Here is a 24,742-nt window from a genome sequence, read left to right on the forward strand (position 1 = left end):
AGGAAATTACCCTCATCAACTCCTTTGAAACTGATCTCAACTTAGAGCCTTGTGAGCACCATTATCTTACATGTATTTAAAGGCACCAAACCCTACAGCAGATGACCTTTGACAAGATCTTGTTTCTTATGCTGAACTGCACTTGCAGCTTGGATCAGTATCCTACTTTTTCTGCTAGTCTAAAATGCAGTGGTAGCTGTATGGGTATCTTGTTACCGCCATTAAAATAGCTGGTTTGAATATGCATCAATTCTAGCTGAACTGGAAGTAGTTTAGTGCTGTTTCCTTAAAAGGCTGGTCATGCTGCTCAGTATTATTTGCAACATTTTCAACTTCTCTTACTAAACAAACCCTAGCCTTGAATTGTTAGCAGATGAAGCTTTGCTACCTACTTAATGAAATTACCTGAAAATAAAGATTGCTAGTGATTTAAATCTACTCCACCAAAGCCTTATTCAGAGGTAGCTGTTGAACACAGAACATTTCTGTAAATGTTTATAATAATTAGTCAAATGTAAATACCAACCTTTTCTTTTTATATAGTTAAAGGTTCATTTTCATACACTAAGTAGACTGGAAGAAAGTGATACCCTTTTCTAAGCAATAAGTAAACCCCATGCCTCAAATTCAGGCAACCTGAAGCAGTGCTTAGAGTCCAGAAAAGCTGATTCTTTTTAATACAGCCAAGTGTCAGTGTATGTTAAGAGCTTCACTTCTTTTGCAATGGAGGGCTCAGTACATGCTTTCTTTTCAGAAAGACGTACGTTTATGCAATTATTATCTTCTAAATTATTTAAAATGTATCAGTGTCTTATTGGTTTAATCCTACTTTGTGTTATGTGCGCCAGGAAGCCTTTTTCATTTCAAGCCTAACCTTACCTGTAATGGAGGAATTCAGCTACCTGTACCGCCCTCCTGACTCAACGGTGCCATTGTGAGTCACAGTCTCTCCTCAACAATCTCTATGGACTTAAGAAAATCTTCAGTTACAGCGTTTTTTTGCATCCCATTTCAGAGGGGCTGCAGACAGCAGGAGAATGTATTTCTACTACACATAAAGCTAAGTAAAGAAGCAGTTGACTTCCTTAAATGCATGTTTACATTGGTATTTGCAGAAAAAGGTAACTATGCTACCATAGTGGTAAAGACCCAACAGCTGCTACTGACTGCAAGAGCTAGTTAGGCGCACAAGAGGCTGAATAATCTATTTGCTAGATTTTTTTTTTATTTTTTTTTTAAGATTTTAGCAGCCAATGATCAATAAGTTGATGTCAAACTCATAAACTTAGGTTCTGGTTGTCTAGCTGGTTTCATTTTGGACACGTTCAGGCATTCAGATGTGTATCAACTTAAATATTTTAAAACAAAAAAAAATATCTCAGATAATTAAAATAAACTCTTCATTTTTATTTTTCTGGTATAATCTTTTGACTGAAGCTTAGAGTTTCACCTATCATTTAACTGAACCCTTTGCCAAAAATTGAATTAATTAATTTAATTAAACACTCATTCTCTTCAAAATAATTCTAGTGATTTTCTGGGAAAAATCCCAACATGTACCGCCAACTTCATACAATGAAATGCTCCCAGTTTAAACCTAAATCTTAACTCCCAAGTAACAACTGCAGATCAAAACCAAAATCAAGTATGAAACAATTTACATCTATGAACAGCACTATGGAATACAAGGACTACATTAAGGAATAGCTTGAAATGTTGGGCTTTATAACCTAGGAACTGAGACACTGAATTATTACTAGTAACAAAAAAGAATGAACTTGATTTAAGCAAGTCTGTACATACATATCATGATTACCAGGGTGCATCTTGTATAACTAAACATCCATCCAGGTAGCCTGTTATGATTTTTATTTCAAATAAAATTTAAATCTTAAACCCTAGTTGGCAACTTAGTAATATATTTTGTCACTAGTTGCCACAAGTAAAATTTGAATTTAGTACCCCCAAAAATTCCTTCCTGGAACCAATACGCAAGATGGTATAAAAAAGAAGAGGGCAGAAAGTGGCCAAGAAATCCTCCTGCATCATTTTTTTGTGACGGTAATAGTTGTTTGTGAAGAATTCCATCAGGATATGGGAACCATACAAAATCTAAAAAACAAAAAACAAACAGACAAAAACCCTGCAAACCAATTAGCCTTGAGACTGCAAAACATCCCTATCAACTTTGCACTTAGGGTCATGCTCCTGTAGCTATGCTCTCCAGCATTTAGAAGTCTGCCAGTACCCTCTGCCAAATAAGCTGGATGCAGCAAACTGCTCCACAGGATTCTGACAAGGTGGAGGAAGTTCACTCACTGGAGGCAGGTGACAACCACCAGTGGTACAGTGTTAGCCTTTCCTTGGAGTGGACCCCTGCAGTGGTCCAGCTGAAAATCACACAAGATGCACTGGTGCAGCTTTACCACAATACCTAGAGAGCTGAAGCGACAAACAGTTTAAAAAAAATAAATACTGCTCTCAATTAACATCTCAAGGACACTTCATCCTAGCTTTCATAGTTCAAAGACTGTCTTCTGCATTTAGCTGAGTAGAAAATACTTTTCTTTTAGAAATTAAGTTATGGAAAAAAGGAAAAAAAAATTATACAGCTTGCTGTATATTTGTAAGCCACATTCCAGGTGGCAAGAGCTCTGAGTGCCCTGTGCCATGAATATTTGCCAGCTTGCAAGAGACAGTGTAATCAGCTGTAAGAAGAGACTTGAAACCTTCAGCAAGTACTCAAAGGTTTGAGCAGTGGAGGGATGCTAGTGGAATGGATGGTAGGACATCATAAATAGTTCTTCCCCAAGCAAGAATGCACTGGATTTAACATGTATTACATACAGCTTTAAGTTCTTTTCAACAGTGAAAGCTACCCTGCATTCAGGTAAATGCAGTGCTATCTTAACAGCATAGCAAAGCTTGCTTTTTAGGAGTGTTGGAGCCCTGTTCTCGTGTTCTCGTCTAACATACATCAAAATTCACTGCCAATACTAATTCACGTGCCTTTGTTCCTGTGCTTGTACACAGATTAACCTAATTTGCTTTTCAGTAAATTGATAATATTAACACAAAATCTTAATAAGGAATTGCACTTATCCCTGATTTCTGGTAATCCCAAGGAATCAGTTTTATCAGCCATTAATCAATGTCAAAACTTTATACAAAATGGAAATGGGTTTTCATTCAATCAAAATAATCTTCTATATCAATATCTGGATTCAGGAGATCTTCACCATAGGCTGAAAGATCCATTTGATTTAAAATCAAGTTTTCAAACGTTTCTTCCAAGTCTGTTTCACCAATCAGCACAGCGCCCATCATTCGTCCATTCTGCATCACCACTTTAACATACTCTTGTTCCTTAGTACATCTCAGCATTAGTTCATGGTCTAAACCCAAGCCTTGAGCATTGTATTTTCCCAAAACCACCACCTAACAGAAGGAAAAAGAAAAGTCACTCATAAGAACATTGCAGTGGCTTTTAGTAGTTTCACTGATAACAGTTCTAATGATATAAACATGGAAATACTTGCCCCTGGAATAAAATATAAATAAAAAATCCCCCTTTCACTGGCTGTCAGAGCTACAGTATAATTAAAAATCCTTCACCTGGAAATGTTATCACTAAAAGCAATAATGATCCAATTACCGTGCTGAATTGTATTGAATTTCTTTATGAGCAGAATCTTAATGAAGTAAGATACATAAAGAGATAATGAAATAAGAATATATGCAGAGTTGTGAAGTAGATCAGCTGGTATTCACCAATTAAAATTTATAGTATGTCTGTATGTACCTTGTCCTCTTTGGTTTCAATATTCAAAGTCAGTGTGAATGGAGAAAATCAAAGATTAATTATTATATAGAGAATGCTGTTTCATCAATATCATAGAATTATATCATAGAATCAAAGAATGGCTTGGGTTGGAAAGGACTTCAAAGACCATCCAGTTCCAACCCCCCTGCCATGAGCAGGGACACCTCCCACTAGATCAGGTTGCCCAAAGCCCCATCCAACCTGGCTTTGAACCCCTCCAGGGATGATGCGTCTGCAACTTTTCTGGACAACCTGTTCCAGTGCCTTACCACCCTCTGAGTGAAGCATTTCCTCCTAACATCTAATCTAAATCTCCCCTCTTCTAGTTTAAAACCATTCCCCCTTTAAAGCATCTGCTCAGTGTTAGCACGTGAATATAAACAAGCAATACGTGTGTTACTCAGTGGTTTAAAACTGATAGAGTGTATTTACTTTACCTTGTAATTGAAAAATTTTGTTACATGAGCAAACAGTTCAAAGCTGAAATCCAGATCAATAGATTCCCCTAAAGCATCTGCTGCCATGCATTTTGCTGCATACCATCCCATCTGCCTAGCTTGAGTCCACAGTCTCATCTGAAAAAAAAAAAAATACACAGATATGTGTCACTGTAAAATGAATGAAGCTCACTGTTCTCATCAGTGCCCACTACGTATTTTTGTTACGGTCAGAAAGGCTGAACAACTTGGTTTTCAGCCACAGAGATAAAATTATCTACCATCAACACACCCAGGATTGTCTACTTACTGGTTTCCAGTTCAATTAAACATTTTCTCCCATCTGTGTAACAGTGTGTAATTTACTTTGTAGATTGCATTGCTGCTGAGCACACAATTGTATAATTTACCTGATGCCACACTGGACTAGGTTCCCACGACGCTGTGCAGATATCCCCAGCTGCATAGATGTCTGGCAGGGATGTGTGCATGTGTTTATCTACTTTAAGACCTCCATCTTCACCTATAGCAAACTAAGTATTTGCACAGATCAGTACTGAAGAAAAGTAGTAATTTTAACTGAGTGATTTAACTTTATACATGTTAAGTGGTTGTCACATTTGCTTTTTAATGGCAGACTTCCCTACAAAATTTCAGTAAATCCACTACTGCTTAATTGAAACATTTGAAGATATAAAGTATGAATTAATACTAAGGGAACACAGCAAGATGCTCTTCTGCTTTTCATTTAACAACAGAGAAAAAGGAATTTGGTGTAAATGATCTATGGCTGTTCATTCTCCCATCTAATCTGACTCAATTAGAAAAGACTGATAACCCTAAGAAAAACACATTCAAACATCAGTCTTCAGGATTCTTCATTTTTAAGGGAATGAAACTGATTTCCCTGAAGAATGCCATAACAAAGTATTTTTTTGCCATCATCCCTATAAAAATATTCTCCATATTATAACGCAACCCAATCCCCTGCAGAATTTATCCCTAGTCTTGTGAAATCTTCAAATAAGCAAAACCAAAATTAGCCTACAAAAGTAGAATTTCCTCCCAATCCACACATTTTTTTCTCACCAAGTTTAAGAACAAATCACTGTTGCATTTCACAAGTGACCTTCACATACCCTTTAAAATAATTCAAAGCTCCATCTATTAAAAATACCTTATAGTAGCATCGCATACTGAATAAAATTATTTAACATGAGATGACATAGAGTGGCAAGAGCTCCATGGTAAGACACAAAACATTAAGTATTATTTTTAGAACACAGCACAGTTTTTCAACATTATTATTACTGATACCTGGCAGGGAAGTAACAGAGCATGCCAAAATTCAAATACGTTGCAGGGACATCTAGTCTTAAAGTTAATTTTTTATTTTTTTACATATAGGCCAGAAATACCACTGCAAACATCTAATTCCTAACTTTATAACGCAGACCTTGAAACATTTCATGGCTCAACATTAGTGTATGTTTTCATAATTTTCTTCTGCTTTATTCAGAGGATAGTGTTTTACTTCCTAATTGAAAGAAACTGCAAAACACCAAATATCCTACCATGGAGACAGAATGATTTCAAAGCCTGAAAATTCACATGGCAGCTACAAACTCTGTAATCACCAACCATGTTTTGGTTCAACGTGTGACCTCCCTTGATAAATAATAGCACCTTTAAACCTCACTTTCCTAGATGAAGACTACTGGAAATGCATTCTTTCTTCCCAGCAGAAAATTTAAAGATTTTAAAGACAAGTGTATGGTGCACAATTAACACAAAAATGCTTCTACATTTTTGCCGCATTAACCACCAATTACAGAAATGTTTTCCTCTTTGTACAGACTTAATCTTAACAGTGTATATTGTATCTACTGATACACTGTGTATATATCATGAGTAGCAATATAACAAGCCAAGAACACTAATGAAATTCATTTTTATCCTAGTAGATATTTCCAGTATCAACATACCTACCTTATTTTGAGATGCTGTGCATTCAAAACCTTTCAAATCACTGTTTCACGTCAAAAGAAATGTAAACCAGTTGGAAGAATTCCTCTTCCCTTACTTAAAAAAATCCCACAGTTTAAACTTCAAAGTAAATCAGCATACTTACATTATTGCCATCAAGAAATGGTTTGACATTTGGCACAACACCAGTTGCACTGACAATGAAATCACATCCATAAATTTTTCCATTAGTTAATTCCACATATACAGGCCATAGCACTGAAAAAGTGGAAAATTTTGCCCTGAGAATGTAACCAACAGAAGTTACTGTATTATTTATGTCTTACGGTAAGACATGAAATAAAGAAGAAAAATGATTTGAGATTTCAAGTTTACTAGCTATGAAAATAATAATAATACCCACAGAGATTACCTATAGCACTTCTTACTTTCATTCAGGACCAGAAAATGGGACTTGGAGCTTAGTTCCCTACTATTAGCTTTCTCTGGAATTTTCTTGAATCAAATCCCTCATTTATTGGGCTGCCACAAGAACAAATATTCCGCACAAAGTAGTTAGGTGACTTTGTGGAAGAAAGGTCTGATTCATAGCATTTTGTAATTTAATTGTAGCCCATAAATGTTCAACTGCTATAAATTGCTAAAACTCCATTTAATTTATAAAAATAAAGGACTGGTATTCCAAATCTGCATTTCCTTTAGCACAAGCAATCAAGATCAAACATGCTCTAGCATTGCTTCATCTTCAACATGCTTTTCCAATCGGCACTAGCACACTTTTTTTTCGTCACACCTACCCTCATCTGGTTCTACGTTTTTCTCTTCCTTAGGAAAAGCCAAAGACATCTGTTGCAGTTGTAAAAATTCTTGCTGTAGGTGTATTTTCTTTACTTCACATAGTTTTTCAATATGTACTTTATGAGAAAACTAAAGAAAGTTTGTCAAAAATATAAACATAATGATTAACAATGTTTTTAATAGCAAATGCACCTTCACCTAAATTGAGGCATTACTAACCTGTGAAAAAGAATTACCATATATCGCATCTTAAAGCACTGCACATTAGCCAAGTTCCCACACTCTTTCATATCTGGGATAGATCTAACCACAGTAAGCAGTAACTTACATGCTTTTTCAGCAGCTATCTGATGCTCCTTTAAATATCATGACAATTTATAGATTTTTCTAGCATGCCAGAAAGCATATTCCAGTTCCCCTGAGTTTATAAAAAGGGAATACAGAACTTATCAGAACAGACAAATAAAAGTCAATTTGTCTTTCCTGTCTTTCAGGATTTCAAATCCTTCAGTTTTCTATCATGAATTAATTTCTGATAACAATAATCACTTTAGGTTTTAAATGTTGTAAAAAGAGAAAAAGAAGATATCATTTCCACATTTCCACAGTCTTTAACGGCCATTAATATGTGAATATCCTGAACGTACTTTAGTTAGTACTGTAAGGACATCTCTGTAGAATCTATAACTGATCACTATCTGAGGATAATGCTTGTATGCACTCGTGATTTAGCATTTCATTACATACTGTAACAGGAAACTGTACCTCTGTACAGATTCTACTGTCCTATTTTTTCACATATTAAAATACACATAAGGCGGATACAATTAAGAGAGCGGAGGTATCATTGCTTCTTTTTAAAGCTAGGATTGACACCAGTCCTGAAGAAATGTGCAAGCCAACATTTATTTCAACATGAATAGGAAATTGATGAAACCATGGCAGTGGATCTGATTTATCACCTCCCTCCTAAAACAGAAAACAATTCTATTTGTGTTAGCATTTTTCCTATGTGATTCTGACGAGAGAATTGGTTCGAGCACATCTTATTTTTCTTGTTCTAATAACCCTAAATGTTATATTCCATAATCATAAATTCTGTAATCCTTATCAATTTAAAGCAACAGTTAAACAAATGTAAGCAAGGTTATGACCATACCTTTTTAGTCCCTTTAAGATGTAAGCCCTCATGCCAGTCGGGGCCTAAGGCACTGCCCACTTTGTCAGATGCTGCTAATGGTCTTTCTTTTTTCTCCATTCCTGAAGACAGAGAGATCGAGAATATCAGATTTAGCATACCCACTTCACTGCCTACAGAATTCAGAAGAAGGATTCCCAATTAAGAGAAATACAATCCAATTGCCAAAAGGAAAGACAAAAACATCTAACAAACAAGGTAAGGTGAAGTCCCAAACATGGTTAATTGGCAGACAAATCAGACTCCAAACTAGTATTTTTGCCACCTTTTGGTTTTATGCCTTTCACTACTTACTCACCTCTGAACCAACCACGCACCGTTAGGTACCTGCATGGACTTGTAAGAGCTACAGAGATTCCCAACAGCTTCTGAGGCACTGGAGTTCTAGAGTCCAGCTGTGAACTCAGTTGCTTATTGTCAGTGCTAATAGTGAAACTGATGTCCATCTGCTACCAAATGTGCACTACGTGGCTTCCACTGCATGAGGCTGCAAATTCTAACATGATGATACAAGTGAAGAATATTGGGTGTCACTTTGTGACGTTTAGGCTGACTCTTTTAAAACTTACTCTTCCAACCTAAAGTCTAGAATCATGCTCTTCTTTTTATTATAATTTATAGGTCATATATATGTTTGTGTAATATTTGTTCATGCAGTTCTAGTTAACTGTTGCTATTAAGAACACAGCTTCATTGCATTTGTAGAAGTTCTGTGAGGTTTCATCTGGTCCTCTGATACCTTAGTATGGGACAGCACTGTCCTCCATAATGCTGACATAATTCAGAAAAACATTAAAATATGTCAAATAATAGAGAAGGTACTTCAGCAGATTGAGTACCGAAAATCAAATTTAAACTTGGCATAGACATAAAGATAACTAATACTGCAAAATGTGCTAACTGTTACATGCTGTCAGGTGTCTACATTAATTGAGTTTTTGTATTGCCTTTTTTTTTTAAAGAAGGAAATTCCACTGGTAACAATAGTAAGCTATTTATGGTCAGCTAAATTGACTCATTTCAGGGCTATATTTAATATTAAATGCAGCTGCTGCAGTGCTAGGAGACTAAAACACCATACCTTCCATTGTATACTTGGTTCTTTTACATTCAATTGGAGTCTCTCGTTTCTCAGCAGTTAGCTTTGGAATAAGAAATTCAGCTGCTCCTGCATCAAAAAAGGTGTTCCCAATGGCTTTGTCTTTGATAGCCCAGATTACTTCACAGCCTTCAATTTCATACCTGTGTACATTTAAACAACGGATAAAATGACAGACTACTCAGAAAAGGATCTGTGACTCTTAGCAAGACCATTAGAATTGTGCAATGTTAATTCCAGAAGCTACAAATAAGGGATCCAAGACTTTCAAACCTATAAAATCTACTACAGGTTCTAACTATTCACGTAAGGAAACCATAAAAAAAAAATCTTCAAATTAGCAGCTTATACTTTCTCACCATCACGTCTCAACTGAACACAGGGCAGAAGGGAAAGACAGGCTAAGTTTGTAATAATAATACTTAGTATTTCCTGTTCCCCACAATGAAAAAACTAACGTGTCTTATTGTCCAGACTGCCCACTGCTGGCAACAGGCATTCAGATCTTGTTCGTATCCATCAGAAAAACTGCAAAGATGTATTACCTGGAACATGAACTAGACTGCAGAGAATGATTTATAGAATCATAGAATCATCTAGGTTGGAAAAGACCTTCAAGATCATTAAGTCATCATCAATTTAGTAGCTGTCCAAGTCAAGAACTGATTCCCCGCAAAGCAAAACAAGACTATGTAATTGTATAATACAGATGCTTCTGCAATCTATCAGACTGTAGGACCCTATTGCTTGATATCCTGCCTGTGACAAAGGTCACATAAGACACTTCAGAATTCTATCAAATTAAATTTGGCTGGATGCAAGATAAGCTGCCTCTCTATTCCTGTTACTTCTTCTGCCTCCACAAATCAGGCAAGTTTTATAATTTAAATATTGCTCTTTATATCCTAAACAGAAATTTCTGTTGGTGGCAAGTTAGAAAAATGCTGTATATTCTTGACATCTTGAATGTTAAAGCTTCTTTTGAAACTTTCTGAATTTTATGTGACAGTAAGTTCCACCATATGGTGAAAAATGGTTCTTAATCAAATTCTATTACTAAGTACCTTAAGAACGATAACTTTATTGTACATCAACCTTCTCCCAAACTCACACACACAAGATTTAACATCAAATTGGTAAAGATTTTATTTGCATATGTATGTTTTCAACTTAGTAGTTTACTTACACTAATTCAAGTGCAATTCCACCATTTCCTACCACTACTATTCTCTCAGCTTGGGCCAAATGCTTCTGAAAAGCCTGTATTAGAAAAGAAAAAAATTAAACCCCAATTAATCAAATATACCCTTTCTAGCATTTTCTTGCCCTCAGTCTTTTTATTTTGATTTTCTCAGGTTACTCATATACATTCACTTATACTAAGAATATGTTGCAGAAACTTCACAAGCCTGTGAAGTTTTAGCACATTAAAGGCTAAAGTTATTTCCATAGCCTTGTAAGTCTCAAACTGAGCCAGAAGTAATTACATTTAAGCAAAATCAAGAGAGCCTGTAATAGAATCCAGAAAACACTTCTCTATTCTGAAGACCGTTAGCGTTATTATATCTATCTATTAATCCAATTTTATCATAATTTGTAAAACTTCCCCAATAATTTGTACAACACTAAGAGAGCACAGATAGAGACAATTAGCAATTTAAAAATCCCTGATCATAATTCAGGAATTTAAAAAATAATTTGTAGCAAATCTGAGAACCAGTTTTATTTCCCCAAAAACTTTTAAAAAGAAATAAGTCTCCAAATCAAATTTTAGTGTCCAGAGAAATAAAAGAAATACAACCCAATACAACTTCTTTTTTTGATTATCCTTTTTAAAACAAAACAAAACCAAACCTCAGGTAAAGCTTTAATAACCAAAACAAACCACAACAGTAATTTCATAGTTTCACCTCAGTTTGCTTGAAAAGGTATTCCTTTTCTATTGTCATTTGATGAACTACAGTGCTCATGTTATGGAGAATCAGTGTTTACTTTCCCTGTTCCTCCTCTCAATCTGAAGATCTATAGCAGTCAAACCTCACTTTCTATTTCCACACTGAAGTATTAGCCTATTAAGTCATGTGAAAACTTTTCCACATCTTTGTCTACAATTGTAGCTCCATTCTGCACAGTAAAGAGAGGCAACACTAGAACCCTAAGAAATCAGTCCTTCAGTAGCTTTTCATTGTGAGAAGCAGCCCTTCATATTGTTCACTAGATGCACCTTTTCAAGGAAGTTTCTACTGGTGCCTACCTCCTGTTTACATTTTCAAATTGGCTTCTGCCTGGAAGGCAAAAGAACAAACACGGCTTGTTCCAGATTTTCATGTTACAGACACTATGAGCCATCTATAAACATAATAAATTTAGTGACTAATTATTTAATGCTATTTTAAAGCTATTTCTCTGTTACTGAAAATGTTCTTATTTAAGGATATATAATAAAAACCAGTACCTTATGTTTCTACATTTCACTCCGCAACCATTTTTACTATTTTGCATCAGAAGCACGAATATATTCTATAAGTGTAAGTCCAAAGAGCATTTACCTGTGCACTGTCAGTATCCCGGATTCCTAATACATACGGGTTTCCTTCAAAAATTAATTTTGGTATTGCTCCAGCACACAGGCAAAGTTTTTCATACATATACTCTTTCCCATCTTCAGTGAAAATTTTCTGTTAAAAATTAAGAGGAAAGAAGGAACTAATGGAGACATCTAAGAGAACATTATCTTTTATTTTTTTCTTAATGTTAAGCTATTTTGAAGATATTAAAAGCTGTAAGTAGATTCTTAAAAAAAAAAAAAAGCAAGCTTTCATTCTCTCATTATGTGTTACTTTATTTGCATTACACTCACTACAAACTTACAAGTCTAAGTATACAATACATTATGACCAATAAGGTGGAACATGTATGCTTAAAGACAGATGAAATATTAAGACTACCTCTTGGTGGCACTCTCTACTCACTATCTGTGCTGACATAATCAGTTTTCTGTGATTTCATGTCCCCCCCACCCCAGTAATAGATGTAGACCTATGCACTACTATATAACAGCAATTAAGAATCTCATTCAAAACACTTAAACAACTGTAGAGTTGGGTTATTTAGGGACTGGCTAGAATACAGTTTAGAAATTCTGCAAATTCTGTTCTTTGCTAAAGGCAAAGGGTAGGCAATAAACAAGCTACATCATTCTGCAGCAACCAATATTTAAAGCTTAACATGACTTTTTTTTTTTCCAGATTAGAAGCTAACTAGTTTACAGTGTTTTTTGCACAAAGGGACTTTTTAAAGATTTGGGGATAACAGGCAAAAGATCCTTCAAATCCACATACATGAAATACCGGAGTCCATAGACACTAAAATAAAACAATGTAATAATGAGGCTACAATAATATAATTGGATTCAGAACATTAACAGCATTACAATCTGACTGAAATCATAGCTCTGCAACTTAAAAGGAGCAAGAACAGTTCAGAATCTGAATGTGAATTTCTGATAAACACTGAAATGAAAAAAAAATATGTCAAGCTGAATTGGACTCTAAATAGGACCTGCACATTGCTCATACTTGCAACATTTTTCTTGTTAAAAAGAAGAAATGCTGGAAATATTGGTTCTTCTGAGAATACATTTTCTGCGCACCATTAAGTTGTTACCATTTGGTCTCTGTAGCAACAAGCAGTAATTTAGGAATCACAGAGACCTCCAGTTAAGGGTTAGAAATTTTCTGACACCTATACTGGTATACAATATTGGTTTCATTGACAGTTTTCCCTCCTATTCCAATCAAGTATGCAATGCCATAGATCTAAAGTGTCAAAGAATTAAATCTAGAAGATATGGTTTCTTAATTAACAAACAATTTGTGATCTATATTTACATCCTCTGTAGATATTTCTAGTTGAACAACAGCATGTGATATGTGAAATTAAAGTCAGCAGATATTCTCTCTAATTTTAGTAACTTATGTTTTAATAACCAGAATGTTCTTGAACAGAATTTCACGCCAAAAACATTCAAGTGTTTCTTAGATCTGATTTTTTAATAACTTGAAAAAGCACACTTAAGTGAAACAGAGAAAACAGTAGCTTACATGCTCATCACTTTTCAATTGTTTTACTCCAGACTGTATAACTTTAATATTGGTATATCGTCTTTCTAATAAGGAACTTGGTTGCTCTTCTACATCAAATTCCTCAAGCGTTTTGGAGACCTGTAGGAATCAGAGACAGATTGAAAATATGAATAATTTATCCATGTTTACTTCTGAAATTTGCAACAAAATGTTTTAAGTTCATTTCTGGTAAAGAAGTCACAACATAATTGTGTTCAAACATGTTCTTGTGACACTGCTAAAAGTACTTTTTTATGTACAGAATCATGCACATCCCTGGTAGAGTCAAAGTAATACACAGAATTTTCATTCTAAAGCTACTTACCCTGATGGATGCAATAACTGCTGTAGTGGTTTGTATTATTAGAATTGGCAGCATTGCTTTTTAATTTACCTGGTGCATTTCTAAGGCCTACTTGTTCTGCTTGTTAAACTTTGATAGAATAACTCAATGTTACACATTACATTATAAATGGTCTGGAACACAAGTCCTATGAGGAGCAGCTGAGGGAACTGGGGTTGTTTAGTCTGGAGGAGGCGCAAGGGAGACCTTATTGCTCTCTACAGCTACCTGAAAGGAAGCTGTGGGAAGTCTGGGGTTGGCCTCTTCTCACAGATAACTAGCAATAGGACTAGAGCGAATGGCCTCAAGTTGCGCCAAGGGAGGTTTAGATTGGAAATGAGGAGACATTTCTTCTCAGGAAGAGCAGTCAGGCATTGGAACGGGTTTCCCAGATAGGTGGTGGAGTCACCATCCCTGGGGGTGTTTAAGGAAAGGTTGGACGTGGTGCTTAGGGACATGGCTTAGTGGGTGACATTGATAGTAGGGTGATGGTTGGACCAGATGATCTTGGAGGTCTTTTCCAACCTCGAGGATTCTATGATTCTATGTTCCTCCATGCAAGCACCTTCCTCTCATGGGTATTCTGGGGAAAAAATTCCCATTAACAAAGTAGTGTAATAAAGCTTCAGTAGAAATGCAGTAAGCATTTCAATCATGTAAGTACCCAGTTCAATCTTTGCTTATTCACCAATATTGTGAATATAATTATGAACCACTATAAAATAACACACAATCACAAGCACTTGCTTATAATCATAGACATTTTCAGGATTAGACTCTAAATTTTCTGTACATGTACAAACTTCTGAAGAGGTATTACCATAACAAAAATTAAAGCTCTCTTACCTGTTTGAAATTTGTTATAGCTTTTATAACTGGAGAAGCTGTCACTAAAAAAATGTCTTCTGATGGGAATTCCACGGCCAACTTATAAAGAAACAGAAATCATGATGAGCAAATAATCCATAGAATTTGACTTAAAGACAATAAAATTATTGGGGAACAGTAATATGCATTGCTACCTTACATTAGTCTCATCGAACCGTAATTGCTATTTCAAGATTAGGGTAAGATTAGGATAAGACAGAATGACTGAAACAAATTGAATTTGGAGTCCCAAGATTTTAATTCATTCACATACAAATACAGCTTCAAGAACTGCCGTCACTGTAAAAATGACTATTCAAAAGACTATTCTCACAATATTCTGAAGACCAACTAGAGGACGACTATGATCACATGATTTGTGGAGACTCCCAACTGCTGGAAGTACTTTTTTTATTAAGTACCAGTGACTAATTGTTCACAGACTTCATTTTGACAGAGAAAATATTGATTCCTGTTGGTTATTTTAAATGTAATTTACTGAACTGCTAAGAGGATTATCACCTTCAGAGTGTTATAGGCAACACACAACTCTTACAGGCCCCAAGCCAAAGTGAAGAATTTCCATCTTAAATGCTGCATTGCTCTTCCACAGCATATAAAAAACCTCCTTCAAGTACAAACCACTCATCTCTGAGGCACTGACAAAACCCACAGTTCCTTGTCACCTGTATTCTACATGTTAACAGAATGGCTGTATAAGCTGCCAGGAAGCGTGTTTCGTGTCATACATGTGCAACTGAGCTATAAAGGGAATAGCATATATCCTTGTACTTCCGATACAAGGAGTCTAACACAGTAATCTGAAGGTCAAAGTTTTTAAATCTTGTTGATTTAAGGGAGATTAACATGGCCATACTCTGGGCATAAAACCAAAAATGAATTTAGTGAGGCTATGTGAACACTTTATGTAATCCACACCTTATAGCATGAATCCCTAATACGTATTTCCTAACTATTGCAGCTGTATGCTTTATACTGACAGAAAAAAGAAAGGTTGACAAGTTCATTCAATAGAATAGCACGATGTGCTTCTGCAGCTGCTCCCATCTGCACGTAATAAACAAGCTTCAGAAAAACTTCAGAATGCCACAGACAGCATGTGATTAGGTAATCATCATCAGATGTTTTTCAGACTTTTTTAGACTGACATCATGTCCTCTGCATCACTTACACATGCTCTAATGCTTACACCCCCCTCTTACTACGATTGAGTGGTTGTGTGAAATTTTCATTCAGTGTCATTGAGGCTGGTGCATTCTTTATCTGAGGTGGAGGTTGGTCTATTCTCCCATGTGCCTGGTGACAGGACAAGGGGGAATGGGCTAAAGTTGCACCAGGGGAGGTTTAGGTTGGATATTAGGAAGAACTTCTTTACTGAAAGGGTTGTTAGGCATTGGAATGGACTGCCCAGGGAAGTGGTTATCCCTGGAGGTCTTTAAAAGACATTTAGATGTAGAGCTTAGTGACATGGTTTAGTGGAGGACTTGTTAGTGTTAGGACAGAGGTTGGACTAGATGATCTAGGTCTCTTCCAACCTAGATGATTCTGTGATTCTGTGAAAATACTGAAATTAGAAATCTGCCAGATAGAATATTAATTAAGTTCAGCCATACATATGTACGCATGCAAATCATCACAAATCGGAAAGAACTGTTGCAACATAAACATGGAAAGTGGAAATTATGTAAGACATAGAATCATAGAATCATTAAGGTTGGAAAAGACCTCCAAGATCATCTGGTCCAATCATCACCCTACTACCAATGTCACCCACTAAACCATGTCCCTAAGCACCACGTCCCCAAACTTACAACAACAGCTCAAAAACTTTTAAGACATTCTGTCAGGCTGTTTTGAAATGTACTTTAAAAGTACCTAATTCTAAGTGAACTCTTTAAGACAGACCTGAAACAATGACTGTTCTCAGTTAGCATCATGAGAAGCCTGAACCACAAGGCATCATGTAAGTACATACCCGAAATGTAGTATGATGGAGAAGTTGTTTATTGCCACTACTGTGTTCTAGGGAATCTTACTTGTTCAAAATCAGGACTGAGAAAGATTGCATTCAATCTTCCCCTTTTATTTCATGCTTGCTGGCAGCTATAGATGTACCGCACTAAACTCCTTCCAGAACACGCCGGGCCATTTTTAATGGAGATGAAAAAAATAAAGAAGCAAGTCTCTGTCACCATGTAAGAATCTGACTTGGGTTTTCCAGGAAAAAAAAAAAAAAAGAAAAAAACTATCAGTGAAAAAAAAACTTAAGGGAAAGGAAAGAGCATAAGAAAAGAGGTGAGCTCACAGAGCAGTGACTCTGTGACTCTGTGTGGGGTACTCACTACAAGCTTTGGAAGGAAATGAACCCCTAACTCTGGCATTAATGCTGCTGAAACGCTATCAAGAAAACAACAAACTTGAGTCGCTTTTAAAGCAATCTTAAAGATTATATACATCAAATATATATTTGAAAAACCTGTATTGTGAAATAGGGTCACACCAATTACATATGATTCTATATTACCTCCAGGCAAACACAGTCTCCTGGAATATTAAATATTGACCCAAATCTTATTCTTGCAAGCACTCAAGGATACACAATACCCTTAATTCTGTGAACAGTTTAAACAATTTTTAAGTAATAACTCATATTAATACAGTATTTGTCTGTAGTATTAGAGCCCACATATTGCATCAACTGTGAAAAAAATCAAAGGAAGAACAACTAGTAAGTGGTAGAAACCCAAACCCATTCCATACAGGTGAAGAACAATCATTTTCCCCCTGTAATTTATTCTGCATTTGTTTTACATAAAATGCCCGAGATTGTCAGAAATAAAATAATATCACTTCATCACCAGAGAACCGATGTATCTGAAACAATTTTTATACTGCTTTATAGTCTGACAACTAGAATGTTTTTCGCTGAACTAATATCTACATCATTTTATTCCATGTTATGGGTTCAAAACTCCCTCCAGTTACTGCTACTTTGAAAACACCAAAAACCTTGAAAACAAGAAGTGAACAAAGCGATTTTTAGAGTTTTTGAGCTCAGGGAAAGCTGAAGGGATTGGCGAATCTCCACAGGTGTGCAGCCCTAAGCATGGATTCCATAAAAACTGATGCACTGCTTTCATGACAAGGAGCACAGCACAGCAAACTTCCTCCTACTCATGGTACAGTCCTTGATGGCTATAAACACAGCTATCTTTTGAGCTGCTGACCTCTCGACTGGCATACAGAATGCCAGCTTTCTCACGATACAAAGGTTTAACCCCTTCTTTATGAAGCCTTCATAAACTGTTATCAGAATACGTGCAAAGCAGTTTTACCCTCTTGGCAAGTGTTGGCAGACAGCTGAGTATGCTGTAGTACAACTCTGCTTTGAGGAGGCTCAGGGGAGACCTTATTGCTCTCTATAACTAACTGAAAGGAGGCTGTGGGGAGCTGGGGGTTGGCCTCTTCTCCCAAGTTAACTAGTGATACGACTAGAGAGAATGGCCTCAAGTTGTGCCAGGGGAGGTTCAGGCTGGAAATGAGGAGACAATCCTCTTCAGAAAGAGCAGTCAGGCACTGGAACAGGTTGCCCAGGGAGGTGGTGGAGTCACCGTCCCTGGGGGTGCTCAAGATAATGTTGGACGTGGTGCTTAGGGACATGGTTTAGTGGGTGATATTGGTGGTAGGACCAGATGATCTTGGAGGTCTTTTCCAACCTTAATGACTCTATGATTCTAAGTGCTCACTACTCATTTATAAAATAGTTTCTTTTAAAAGGAATAAACTTTTGTAAAACGCTGGGGGAGACACAGAACGCTTACGTAATCACTGTATGAAGCTGAAGACCCGCTGCCCCTACGGGCATTTCGCCCCCCGACCGACTACCACCCACCCCGATCCCCGCGGCCAAGATGGCGCCGCCCCCCGAGTAACTGCCCTCGCCCCCCCCCCGGGTTGGGGTCCCGCGCATGCGCGCTGTGGCGGCGGGGCCGCGGCCTGCACCTTCTCGGCGCAGGTGACTCCCGCGATGCCTCCGCCCACCACCACGAAGCGGCTCCGCGCCGTGCCGGGGGCAGCCGCCATTCCTCCGCCTTCCCCGGGCGCCGCAGCGAGCAAGGAGAGGGCCTCCGCTTGCCGCCGCCACCGCCGCTTCCTCGCTGGGAAGCGCCAGGCGGTGGCGGCCCTTCGCCTACGGCGAGCGCTGACGCCCAAACTTCCTCCCTTCGCGGCAGGGCGGGGCGCGGCCCCGCCAGCTCTGTTTGTGGACTTGTTCTGGGCTTGGCGTTGACTTTGCTCGTCAGCGTTTTCGTGGGCTTTGTCGAGGGACCGCTGGGAACACGCAAATAATTACGAGGAGTGAAAAGTGTTATAAATGAAGATACAACTCAATCTGAATTTAGTAATATTTATAAGAGGCAAGTAGACAGCGCTGCGTGCTCTACCAACGCACAACCGTCGAACTTTCTAAATATATAGAACATTGCTTTTACATATTCATAAGAAACCCTAGTACGCCTATACATATGTATGACCTATCCCCGCTTCGTATTATAATTATCTCGTCCAGACCGCACGGGCGGCTTCGACCGGCTCCCTCTTCTTCTGCGCATGCTCTGCCCTCCACAAGGTTCCCGAAAGTAACAAAATGCGATTGACACTTAACTTATGCGAGGCCGTGTTTTCCTGCGTTGCGTTAACCCTTGAAGCCACGCTAATAATATGGTTATCATATAACATTAAACAATAAATTTTAACAGTTTACTCAGTGTTTTTCATTGTTCTATATCAGTAACTGCTGCTTCTTTATTGATGACATAACTTCATTATATATGTGTTACATCCCATATTGAGGACAGGCTCCCTTCTTATACCATTCGCCGCACAGCAGTCCTTTTCTGCTAACTCTTCATTGGTCGAACAACTTCGCCCGGCAACCAGCAAACCCCCAGCAACTTCCATGCCTTAACGGCGGGAGAACAAGCAACCCGAGACGGCATGGCGTCTCCTGAATCACCCTTCTTTGTTCCCTCTAAACTCTTTACATTCCTGATGGCCTCATCGTTAAGAGTCCGATGGGACCAACCATGGGGCTTGTCGACCCCCATGGCCACACTCCCACATCTCCCCCTTCTTTATTAACATCAACCATCTTCTTGACACGAATTATTACTCCATATATCACAAAAGTGAAATAAAAATCTCAAGCCTTTCTTCATTCCTTAACCAGAAATCTGGAAAAAGAAACATGAAAACACGAGACTGCGTTCGTTTTTCACAGGCCTCCCCCCCACCCAGAGTTTTGAATGCAGTGTTGTGGGTGTAGCTTGGATCATCATGTACTTCTAAGAAGTGATATAAAATAAAAAATTAATAAAATAATAAAGTCAACTAGAGAATGAGCTGATGTTTCTGAGACACTTGTGTCCCCCCCCACAACTCCCAAACGAAGACGTGCAATCCTTTGTTGAAGCATGTGGCCGCACTGCGGTACATGGTCCTTCCCCTATGGGCGCCTGCTGCTGTTCAGAAACAACACCACTGGAGATGGCCTGTCAGGCTTTGGTGGTGGTAAACCTGCAGTTTTCTCTGGTGATTGGAGCAAATAACTTTTGTAATTTAAGAGACTATGATTAATGTGAGAAGTGTATAAAAATAACAAAGCGACATGTGATGAACTGCCCGGCTATGCTAGTTGTTCAGTATGACACGCTTAAAATGAATTCAAGCTTATACGGGCCATTTACCTGAGACTTTTTAACATATATTTTTAATTTGAACAGTATTCTTTAATATTATTTTTCCCTTTTGGAAGAGAAGATGAGACTACTAATTGTGTGCACCACGGAAGATGACACAATTTCACAGCTGATACCTTTTTAGACATTGCTACCAAGACATCAATCAGTCTTCAAAACAGCAACTTCCTAATGGCACTTAGTTACAAATACTTTTTCCCTAGCATTGGAGGTAATTTCACAGTCCAGACAATTGCTGACCATTTTGGTCATAAACTAAATTTTGTTCTCTGAACACATCCCATTCCACTGTGAGTTACTTGAGTAAATGACCTGACCCAAACTGTGCAAAAAAAAAAATTGGATAGACTTGCGTCACCAAGTACAAGAATACCTTCCAAGGATTTTATTCTGCAGTATAAAATAAATGGCAAGATAACTCATTTTACTTGGAGCATTTGCTTGTGCAAACTAAGAAAAGTTATGACTGTTTCCATTCACAAAAAATGTTAAAAAAATATTTCAAACAGTGGGTCAAATTAAGACTGAAAACAGTTGCTCACAATTATGCAACCTCCTTAATTTCTAACTGACAGCACATGGATGATAAATGCAGATCTGTAAAAACTTTTCCAGACTAATAATGTTTAGTTTATGTAGGAAATACAATGATCTTGGCTTTAATATCAGTAACCCGTCAAAAATTAATTCCTGAGACTTCTTGCCAAACTTCCTAGTAGGCATACATAGGAAAAGTGTAGCAGAGGATGTGAGGCTATGCAAGTAGATGGCTGTCATTAAACATTTTTTTTCTTTATTAATTGAGAGCTCAATGTTCCAAAGAGTCACTGTGCACCCACCATGGTTCCCATGCCATTGCATAACTTTCACAGAGAATGGCTTAGGCTTGGAAGGGACCTAAGAAGGTCATCTGATCCATGCTGCCCCCACTCAAGTAGGGACACCCAGAGCAGGTTGCTCAGGACCATCTCTGGGCAGCTTCTGAAGATCTCCAGGGAGGGAGACTCCACAGCCTCCCCGGGTAGCCTGATCCAGTGCTCTGTAAGCCACACAGTAAAGAATTCCTCCAGGCCATCTCTTCTCTAGGCTGACAAGTCCCAGATCTCTCAGCCTTCCATCACCGGAAAGAATCTCCATTCCCTTAATCATCTTCTTGGCTTGTTGTTGGACTCTTTCCAGAGTGTCGATGTCTTTCTTGTATTGATGAGCCCAGAATTAGACACAGCATTCAAGGTGTGGCCTCACCAGTGCTGACTAGAGGGGAAAGATCACCTCCCTTGACCCGATGGCAATGTTCTGCCCAGCACAGCCCAGGATGCCATTAGCTTTCTTTGTGGCAAGGCCACAAACTTGATATCCACCAGGACCCCCAGATCCTTTTTTGCAAAGCTGCTTCCCAGCTGGTTGGCCCCCCCAGCATATACTGGTACCTGGGGCTGTTCTTCCCCAGGTGTGGGGTTTGGTTAAATATCATGCTTTTGTAAGCATTCTGTGATACTACTTGGAATCCTGCTGACTACACCGGTTTGATGCAAATAGATTTTTTACACAGCTTTGATTTAACAGCAATTTTTTATGTTCTTATGGTAAATCAAAAAAAAAAAAATAGATTGTATGATTCTTAACAGCACTTAATCAGCATTTAATCATCAGCCAGTTTAAAACAGTGATTTAAACAGAATTTGCTCTAATGGAAACAGGAACTTAGTTAAATGTTCGAGAATGGCAAAGTTCACACAAGACCTAGTACAAGGGTATTAGGTGTTTCTAAGTTCAACTGCACGCTTGCAAACTCCCTCCCCTCTCCACCCCCCCTTTGGGTGAATTACTCACCCTTCTCAGTGTGTGTCTGTGGATGAGCTTTGATCCTCAAGGAATCAGCCCTGAAAGACATTCCACCTCAGGGGTACCATGAGAGACGTCTGAGCTCAGGGGGAGATCAAGGATTACAGCTTGCTGTGATCCCTGGAGAGCTCAAATAGGCTTTCTCCAGCTGCTCTTTTTATAAGATAAAGTAATTGGCTTGTAGTCAAAGATTCCTAAACGTATTGTTCTTGAACTCTGAAGTGATCCATCATTTCCCCATGAGGGATTTCAGTGGGTACCTGCTTTAAGGGAGTGCCACCCTTTATTCATGGCTTTGAGCATCCACCTGGTGCTCTATTATTGATGAGCTGTCCAGTTCAAGGAACAGGCACAGAGGCCTACTGTGGTTCATAAGCCTGAACAAGACTTACGCCAAGTGCAGAAGTAGAGCATACCTGCCACACTGAGGCTGCCTTTGACCTTCACATTCCTAACAAAACCTTGGCAAGCTGGAGGTCTAGCAGAGTACTTCTGCTTGTTGGCTCCTCTATCATGTGGCGGAAGTTAACAGGGCACTACAGGAACCACCTGGATTGTTATTTCCTGCTACATTGTCCCTCCAACAGATACCAGAGTGGTTGAAGTCCCTCATGAGAACCAGAGGCTGTGAACATGAATCTGCTCTTATTTGTCCATAGAGGGCCTCATCTGCTTGTTCTACCTGGTCAGTTGGCCTGTAGCAGACGTCCACTATGTCATCTGTACCTGTCCTCTTTAATCCTAACCCATGAACTCTGGTCAGCTAGTCATTCATCACAAGCGGAGCTTCATGCACTCCAGCTGATCTTGTCACATGGAGAGCAGCTTCTCCTCCTCATCTTCCCTGCCTGTCCCTCCTACAAAGCCTGTATCCTTCCATTACAACACTTTAGTCATGGGAGCCATCCCACCTCATATCCATAGTCTCAATGAGTTTGTAGCTCTGCAATTATATTATATTTATTCGCCATACTGTATTAGTATATGGGCAATTTAGAGAGGCATCCCTGTGTGTTGATTTTCTAGACAGGTTTGGGGGATTTCTCCATAATGGGGCCTTCTAGACACTTCCTTGTTTACATCTGAAGGCTGAGGCTGACCATCATTTTGAGGATTTTGTGATCCCTTCCTGTCACACCACCCCATGCCCTTTACTCAACTCTGCCCATAACTTCCTCAAAGTGGTTACTCTCTCTCTTCCCCAACATTCTTAGTTTAAATCCCTTTTTACAATGTCAGCTATTAGTACTGGGAAGAATACCTTTGCCATGCTTAGTGAGCTGGATCCCTTCTCTCCCAAGCAGTCTTTGATTTGCAAAGAGGGTCCATGGTCTTAGAGCCCCAAACCCTGTTGCCAACACCAGTTCTATAGCCAGTTGCTGAACTGTCCTGTAAGTAACTTTTCCCCTCAGTGGGGGCATTGAGAACACCACCTGGGCCCTCACACCCCCTGACTACCACCTCCAGGGCTCTATAGCCACTTTTGTTATTGGCTAGGTTTCCCTTGGAAGTATCATTTGTACCAACAAGGAATAACAGTAGGGGTTAGTAGTCAGAGGGTTAGACAAGCTTTGTCTGTCCCTCCACAACATCCCAGATCTAGTTCCCCGGCAGACAGCACAGACCTCTCTAGCTGATAGGTCAGGTCAACAGATGGATGCCTGTGTGCCCTGTAGCTGGAAGTCACCCATTGACCTACCATTTATTCCTGCATGTTTTGCATGATTTAGGGCTAGGTGGACTAGATCTTTGCTTACAGATACATATGACTCCTCCTCTGCTTTGAAAGCTAGGAGCCTACTTTGTAGATGTAAGCAACTCAGGCTGAACAGGAGCCTTCTTCTGGGTACCAGAAGTCACCATCTTCTATCTTCCCATTCTCCAGAGGCTGTGCTTACCTTAACAGTGGGGATGGACACTGCCAGCTTCTCTACTGCATTTGGGGTCTGACATTCTTCAAGCTGTTGTGTCTCAGAGAAGAACCTGTCCATCTCCCTTTCATCTTCACTGCTGCTGCACAGGTGTAGTAGGTTTACTTGGCAAGGTTTTGGTAGTAGGGGGCCATAGGGGTGGCTTCTGTGAGAAGAATCTAGAAGCTGCCCCATGTTAGGTAAGGGCCCCACTGCTGACCAGAGCTGAGCCAATAAGCGATGTTGTTTACGCCTCTGTGAGAGCATATTTAAGACGGGAAAAAAACGCTGCGCCACACAGCAGCTGGGAGAGTGAGAGGAGTGAGGAACAGCCTTGCAGGCGCCAAGGTCAGTGAAGAAGGAGGGCAGGAGGTGCTCCAGGCACCGGAGCAGAAGTCCCCTGCGGCCTGTGGTGAGGACCATGGTGAAGCAGGTTATCCCCCTGCAGCCCATGGAGTACCACGGTGGAGCAGGGTTCCACGCTGCAGCCCGTGGAGGAGACCACGGTGGAGCAGGTGGACCTGCACCGACGGAG

General features: G+C 38.9%; 2 protein-coding genes across 3 annotated transcripts in view; one reads left to right on the forward strand and one right to left on the reverse strand.

The window, feature by feature from the left end:
* The window catches only part of RECQL (RecQ like helicase), a 32,724-nt gene extending 20,828 nt beyond the window's left edge, over positions 1-11,896 (forward strand). The window contains exons 17-19 of one of the 2 annotated variants that reach the window (XR_010832936.1): positions 849-934; positions 8,311-8,440; positions 9,816-11,896. The gene's annotated coding sequence lies outside the window, so the exon portion shown is untranslated. Of the gene's footprint in view, positions 1-848; positions 1,410-8,310; positions 8,441-9,815 lie in introns of those variants that run through there. The other variant, XR_010832935.1, reaches the window with a different exon arrangement.
* PYROXD1 (pyridine nucleotide-disulphide oxidoreductase domain 1) lies at positions 1,387-18,834 on the reverse strand. Its single transcript, XM_048046754.2, has 12 exons — positions 18,699-18,834; positions 14,655-14,735; positions 13,445-13,564; positions 11,891-12,019; positions 10,528-10,601; positions 9,324-9,484; positions 8,204-8,304; positions 7,044-7,173; positions 6,392-6,504; positions 4,671-4,793; positions 4,261-4,398; positions 1,387-3,438 (listed from the first exon to the last, which is right to left on the reverse strand). The coding sequence occupies exons 1-12, from the start codon at positions 18,777-18,779 to the stop codon at positions 3,190-3,192; spliced, it is 1,500 nt and encodes a 499-aa protein (XP_047902711.1). The 5' UTR covers positions 18,780-18,834; the 3' UTR covers positions 1,387-3,189.
* Positions 18,835-24,742: the final 5,908 nt, after the last annotated feature.

Source organism: Anser cygnoides, chromosome 1, assembly GCF_040182565.1.
Source record: "Anser cygnoides isolate HZ-2024a breed goose chromosome 1, Taihu_goose_T2T_genome, whole genome shotgun sequence".
Taxonomy (NCBI): Eukaryota; Metazoa; Chordata; class Aves; order Anseriformes; family Anatidae; genus Anser; species Anser cygnoides.